The sequence below is a fragment of the Nicotiana tabacum genome, chromosome 6, assembly GCF_000715075.1.
Source record: "Nicotiana tabacum cultivar K326 chromosome 6, ASM71507v2, whole genome shotgun sequence".
In the NCBI taxonomy this organism is placed as follows: Eukaryota; Viridiplantae; Streptophyta; class Magnoliopsida; order Solanales; family Solanaceae; genus Nicotiana; species Nicotiana tabacum.
Window position 1 is genome coordinate 205,723,827 of NC_134085.1, and position 7,620 is coordinate 205,731,446.

Here is a 7,620-nt window from a genome sequence, read left to right on the forward strand (position 1 = left end):
ATCATCCAACTTCCAACAAGTACCACATAAAGGTATCCAACTTCCAAGAAAGCCAACAAATTTTCTTTAATTAGGTCTTAGGTAAAGTGATAGAGATATACCGCGTACAATAGACCCTTGTAGTCCCGCTCTTAGTTTAGTGCTCTAGACTGCCCTTTATAAAGTGATAGAGATCGCCAAAAACGAAGAGGGTTCACAATCCGTGAAACCAAAGAAACTTTCATCCACCAATAAAGCATGGCAACAACAACATATCCAGTATAATTTCACAAGTGATGTTTGGAGAGTATAATGTATACTCAAACCTTACTTCTACCTCGTGGAGGTAGAGGTATTTCTGAAGACCCTCGGCTCAAGGATAAAATGAAAAGACCAATAAAGCATCGCAACTTTACTAATTTCCTACTACAAACCAACAAATCTCCTAATGAAAATACAACAGATCTAGGCATTTAGTTCTCACTAAAGTTGGTTATATAAAGCAAAAGTAAAACTAAAGGCTGAAAGTAATAATTACACCAACCATTATCCACCCAACAAGAACAAATGGTACAAAGATTGGCCCCCCACAAAGGAAAATGAAAAAGGGCTCTACTACAATGGAGATCTGGGAAAAAAAGAAGGGGCATAAATTGTTAAATTTAAATGAAAGAAGACGGGCCCTAACCAACAGACAACAAGAAAAGTTTAATATGCTCAAATGGGGTTCTGTAAATTGGTGACGGTGCTTCTTTAGTTCAAGTACTGCACATGTAATAAAGGAATAAGGACCACCTCATTCAGATTCATTGACAAGATCAGACTGTTCATGAGTAACCCTCAAGCTTGAGCGACGGAGCTCTTCAATCCGCTCACATACCTCAGACATCGATGGTCTGTGGTCGGGATATTGAGCCGCACAATCTATTGCGAGCTGCAAGAGTTGCACCATCTCTTCCTCAACACTCTGGTACCTCAGGAGCTCGAGATCAAAAACTTCTGAAGTCCATTGCTCTCGAACGATGGATTGCACCCATCTTGGCAAGTCAACGCCTTCCTCGTTCAGGATGGCATGAGTTGGTGCCTTCCCGGTAAGAAGCTCCAAGAGCAATACCCCAAAGCTGTATACATCTGCCTTTTGGGAAACTCTACGTGGGTCAGTTACCTCTGGAGCACGATATCCAGCAACTCGGGTGGGGGTAGTTGGAGGTCCAACCAGCTGAGCTAGGCCAAAATCTGAGACTCGTGCATCATATGATTTGGTGAGAAGAACATTGGACGATTTAATATTACCATGGGAGACGCTTGAACCTTGAGAGTGTAGGTATTCAATGCCCCGAGCAGTACCAAGGGCAATGGCTGACCTGACTTCCCAATTCAAAGGCGTCCTACCAGCTCCCTTGTTTCCTGCCATATAATAGAACTTGGCAGTGAAAAGAAGAACAAAATTTTACCAAACATCTTACGAGCTCTTTGCTCACTTAAAATAGTCTTCCGAATATCATACGCTACCGTAGCAACACTTACAGATGCACTTCTAGCATATTCATGGGAAATAAGAGGAGATGTCAAGTCGAACAGATCGGTTAGATTTAGAAACATTTAGTCCCTAGCAAAAATAATCTAGAATGTGGGGCAAGAGAAATGATAGATTTCAATAGTGCAAGATAAAAGATATTGTTGGATAAAGGTTCCTGATATGACAACCAAGAATGAAAGAAAAAAAATAGAGTTCTGCTTACGCAACATTTTCCTGCTAAAAAAGGAATACACTTTTTCCCACAAATATTGAAATAGAAAACATTGAAATAGCCCTTGGGATAGAATGAAATGTAATAACAGGCATCAGCCTCATTAGAGTCACATAAAGCATGCTATAAACATACACTAGACATGCTAAAGAAAGAAATTTATCTTTCATACAGTTAGGTGTTCTCCCTCAAAAGAGGCATTGCATGTAGCAGAGTAAACAACAAATCCAACTAACCAATCCACTGACTAAAGCAAGAAATTTTTTTACATGACAAGTACTAAAGCAAGAAAAGCAATAGACAATGCACTCATGTAATGGCATAGTTCCATAAAAAGAGAACTGTAATATTTGTGCCTACAACAATAAAAGATTTTCAATTGTTTACAAGGAAAGAGTGTAGCTTTTGACTCACCATGAAGAAGTGCAGACAAGCTTCCCATTGGCATATAATCATAGACAAGAAGTTTCTCCTCCCTGCTGTAATAATAAGCTCTCAGAGGCACCAAATTCTCATGATTCATCGCTCCAACCGTATCGATTTTCTCCCTAAACTCCATCTCAGATATAGTCACATCCTTCAACCTCTTAACAGCGACAACTGTTCCCATCTCCAAAACCGCCTTGTAAGCGGTTCCAAACGTCCCCTTCCCTAAAACCTCAGCAGAAGCTCTCAACAAATCCTCCAAATCAAACACTCTCGCACTGTTCCCGAAAAAGATTAGCTTTTTAACCACATTTCCACCACCACTCTCTCCTCCTTTTCCGGTAGCCGTCATTGCAGCAGCAGCAGCTGCTGCTACTGAATACCCATTGTTATTTACACCACCATTTTCAGCATCCACATTAGACTTCTCCACAGAAACTTCATTTTCTTGAGGCTTATAGGTACCCACATCAACAGACCTAGCATTGTTACCAGTCCTCTTTCTACACAACACAAACAAAATCAACAACAACAAAAGAAACCCCACTACAGATCCAACAACAATTCCAGCAATTGCACCACCAGATAACTTCTTTTTCTTATTCCCATTCCCATTCCCAATTTCAATCCCACCAGTAGCTATAGCTGGCTGGGTCCCACCATCTCCCGGGCAAATATCCAGTGGCTTCCCACAGAGAGAATTCCCAGCAAAAGCATCAACAGGCATTTTTTGAAGACTTTTTGGAATTGACCCATTTAAGCTATTAGCAGATACATTAAACTGCTCAAGTTTTGGAAGGTTTAATTCAGGAACAGAGCCAGAAAACTGGTTATTTTCAAGCAAAAGTGTCCTCAAACGGGTTAAATTATTAAACCGAGATGGTATTTCACCAGAAAAATTGTTTTTTGCAAGATTTAACCTAACCAGTAAGTGAAGATTAAAAAGGGAATCAGGAACAGAACCAGTAAATGAGTTATCTTGAAGGTAAAGATTACGGAGCTCAACAAGTTGAGAAATATCAGAAGGGAGGAAACCCGAGAGTTTGTTAAAACGGAGACTGATTGTACGGAGGCGCGTGAGGTTAGAAATGGTGTTCGCCGGAAGCTTACCAAAAAGTGAAGACGCCGGTAACCGGAGAACGGTGACCCTGTCGTTCTCACATTGAACACCAGCCCAGTTGCAGGGAGTAGGGTTAGAAGTGTTCCACAATAACGTACGACCACCCACGGAGGCGCGTAACGCGAGTAAGGCGTTACGGTCAGAGTTCAGATCTGAAGAAGTAGTAATGGAGCAAAGAGTATGAAACAGAACAAAAAACAGCAGCATTGTTGACAAACTCGGGTGCTTAAACGCACGAGAAAAACCCAACATTGTGTTTGAAAAATTATACATTTTTCATACCAGAAAATGAAGGGTTTTGAAAAAGGAGGAGAAATGAGACAAAGTTTGTTCAACAGAGAAATGGTGTGCAGTAAGTCTAAGCGTTATTTTTTGTTGTTGGCTGATATATTAGAAAAGGGATGAAGTGACAGTGTGACACTGGTTTTTTTATTTTTAAGGTGGGGGGGAAGGTAGAAATATTAGAAATACAGGGTGTAAAATGGGAATTATTGAAAATAAAATAAAGAAGAAACAAACCCTAGCTGTTACTATTTCTGATAATGGTCAACAGCAACGAGAGTTGATGGGTGTAATAAGTACATAAAGAAAGTGGACTGTTTTCTGCTGCTACTAATGAGTGAGGAGTCCAACACTTTCTTTTAGATTTTCTTTTTCTTTTTAAATTATTGTAGGGGTATTTGTTCTTTTCATTTTCGTATATCGTATTATTTGATCCCTCGATTTTTTTAACTATATATTATTTTCTTTGTTTCGAGTATCTTATTATTATTATTATCTTTATTATTTTCAATATGGCTTTTTTACTATTATTATTTTTTTTCAAACGTGCTTTAAAATGTTTTTTTTTGTTAAACCGAGAACAAGTCTTTTTACGTTCATAAGGTAGGGGTAAGATCTGCACACATGTGTGGATGTAGCTTGTCAATGGCGGATTCAATTGAATGCATAACTTTCGATGCGGAATAAAATTTATATATAAAAGTTCGTTAAAAATTGCAAAAATAGTAAATATGAATCCATAACTTTAAAAATATAATGAGTTCAATGTTAAAACCTTAAAAGTTGAAGCCGTAAAATTTAAATCGTGGATCCGTTATTATGCTTTCCAAATCCCAAGAATAGAACGTACATGTTGTTATTGTTGGTCTTTTTCCTTTTTCTTTTTTTCTTTTTTTGGGGTTCAGCTTTGCTATAGAATTTCTTGAGTGGATAAAAAGCTTTAAAGATTTACTTTGATTTTCTTTATGAAAAAAGTAGCTTCCTGCAACTTGGACTAACTGTTCTTTGAATTTCTTGAACTGTGGTTCTCTTTATTTTTTTCTCATTTATAAAGGTTTTGTTGCCAATAAATTATTTTTACTTGTTTGTTATTCATGAAAGAACAACAAATGTGAAAGGAAAGAAATAAGAATGCCGTTCATGTGTTTTTTATCCGGGGTTTTTCCCATTAAAAATGAGATATAATAATTAATTTACAATTTTATTTTTATTAAATAAAAAAAATCAAGGTATTTTGGTCTTTGGATAAGTCATCTCTTGTTCAATCCAATAATAATAATTACACCGTAACTCTCAAAAACGTTGGAATCAGGTATATAAAATTCTCACAGCCTACGTTTCTCCATTTAAATTAATCTTAAGCCAAAATTCAATGAAACAAAATGAAAATATATCAAAATTATAAAACTATACAGAATTACTTACCTAAAAACGAAATGCCAGTCAAACTCAGTTATAAATTTAAAACGAATTCTTGTACCAAATTATTTTTTCTGGTAACCCAAGAATCCAAAATTCAGTTTGCATTTAAGGGGAGGACATTTTGACGTGAAAGAAAGAGGTAGGCTAATGACGTGGGTCCGAATGCAACACATTTTAATCCATTCTCAGTTTGTCATTTTTATTTGAGGGCCCAACCATATCAAAATCCTCTATTAGTATACTTGTATAAAGGGCAAAAGGGTAGTCTGGGGCACCAAGTGTTACGATCGAAAAAATCAGATGTCATGCATAAGCTAGTAAATCAAATCTTGAACGACGATAAATCATACAAGAAAGAGAAATATATTAAAAGAGACACAAATATTTAACGTGGTTCGGTCAATTGACCTACATCCACGGCGGAGATGAGCAATTCACTATATAAAAAGAGAGTATAAAATACGAGAGAACAATCTCACGAAGAGGTAAACACAAGTGACACACTAACACTTGTCCCGTAAAGTTCTCCCCCTAAACACGATCCTCAAACCTCATATGGCTATATTGTGGAAGTTGTTGAATGAGAAGGAATGATCCTCAATTTATAGAAGTCCAAATCTTTTCCTACAAGAAAAAGGACTAGCCAAATATGGGAGATTTATCATTTCTTTCTATAAGAAGGAAAATTCAATTATGGTAAACATGATGTCATTTCCTTCATGAGATAGAAAAACCAACTATGGTGAGAAAATTTAGACATACACCTAACACTAAGATCTCGCTATGAGCGAGGTTTGAGGAATGATTGGACTATAATGATCTATTATACATAATCTTACATGCAATTCTGTAAGAAAATATTTTCACGGCTTGAACTCGTGACTTCTTGATCGTATGACAACAACAACTGAATTTATTATCTTAAGAAAAGAGGGCTTAAATTGTCAACTTTCGAAACAACAATCCCTTTCTTTGCATGTAAAAATACCAATAAATGATCTCAAAGTCAACAAAAAGAAACACAAGTTAGTAGGAGTAATTAATAACATCAGCTGCCGTGACATTAATGTTTAACAATCTGATCATAGTACTAACTACTAACTATCTTAGCGGGTAGACATAATTCACGAGATAATTAGATATTCTATAAGGAAAATGTTTATAGATTCTTCTTTTAAAATTATAGTAATAATTATTGTGTCAAACTTTATACGCACAAGTTTTCCGCCGAAGCAAAAATAAGTATAGTTGACCCCGACAGTACTCATGTCATGCTAAATCGTTGAAAAATTATAGACCGCTAATAGAAGCGGGTTCGGGATTTCAGGAAAATGAGTGCACTATAATAAAAATATGAATCTATAATTTATATTTGACGGATTCAACCTTTAACTTTTTTCCATGAATCCATTACTATTTAAAAAGTATATGTTAACCTTTTATTTTCTTACAATTTCAGTGATCTTAAAATATATGCCTATACCGCATATGAAAAAAAAAATACTAGATTATTGAACCACGCTATATCATCCTCTGCTATTAGTATTAATTATATATTTTTTTGCGATGATAGAGGGGAGATTAAGGATTTCAATGTGTTAGATCTGGGGGATTTTGAATGAATAAACCAAATATATATTTAAAAAAATGCTTAATTAAAACACAAGAGAGGACCCTAGACATGCCTGCAAAATGAGAATTAATATCTAAATTTACTTGTAAAGGTGCGCCTAGTAATCGTTGAACCATAGGGCTCTTTGAGCTTATTTAAGCAATTTAGAAGAAATATAACATTACATGGTAAATAGAGAGAGAAGCACGGGTTCACGTGCATGCTCCAACATATAAATACGCCCCTACTGTCACATGTGGTGCTAACTTGGCGATTTTAATGACGATCTAATAGAGATGAAGTCATGATATGAAGTTTATGGGTTTTGAACTTGTTATTATACTCATAGCTTGTTTTCGTTGTTAAGCTTGCAATTAAATATTTGAATGCATTTAATAAATTTTTAAATAAAAATACAAGATATAGTCAAAAAGTTATTGAATTTGCCCAATCCATACTTAATAGTGTAGCTCCTCCCTTGATAACCTTTTGGCCAAGCTTCTTGGAGGCCAATAGTACTACTTTTGCACAAAAAGGTACTTTTTAAAAAAATTTAGATGTTTGACCGAGATGAAAAAGTATTTTTGAGCATATAAAGGATGTAGGATGAAGTTAGTAGTAGTTAGTTAACTTAATAACTACAATTAGTACAGTTGGTACCATTAGTTGGTTAGATTAGTTATATACAGTAGCCTTAGATTTCATTATTCACTATTCGTTTATTTTGAGCATTGTACTGAAGAACAGAACAAATTTCTTCTCCCTAAAACTCTCTCTTAGTTCTTCATCTCTAATTTCTCTACTTGAGTTGCATGCCATTGACAAATTCATCATGGTATCAGAGCATTTAATCGACTGATTCTAGGAAATTTTTCATGCAATTGAAGGAAAATTCGAGAGAATCTACTCAAATCCAGAATTTTGAACCCTAATTTTGCACATTTCAATGGCAATTCCTGAAAGTTTGACAATTAATGCAAATAATGGAGCTGGATCTGGGATTGGAGCGGTCGGTAGCTCAATTGTTC

At 35.7% G+C, this 7,620-nt stretch overlaps 1 protein-coding gene across 1 annotated transcript; it reads right to left on the reverse strand.

The window, feature by feature from the left end:
* Positions 1–372: 372 nt before the first annotated feature.
* Positions 373–3,741, reverse strand: LOC107808619 (putative inactive receptor kinase At1g48480). The gene is made up of 2 exons (XM_016633144.2): positions 2,145–3,741; positions 373–1,386 (listed from the first exon to the last, which is right to left on the reverse strand). Exons 1-2 carry the CDS (start codon positions 3,547–3,549, stop codon positions 776–778), a joined length of 2,016 nt encoding a protein of 671 aa, XP_016488630.2. The 5' UTR covers positions 3,550–3,741; the 3' UTR covers positions 373–775.
* Between the last annotated feature and the right edge of the window lie 3,879 nt (positions 3,742–7,620).

Coding starts and splice junctions, on each gene's coding strand:
- LOC107808619 (XM_016633144.2), bottom strand. CDS start 3,549: ATGTATAATTTTTCAAACACAATGTTGGGTTTTTCTCGTGCGTTTAAG. Junction 1,387..2,144: donor CTTGTCTGCACTTCTTCATG/GTGAGTCAAAAG, acceptor ATTATATGGCAG/GAAACAAGGGAGCTGGTAGG.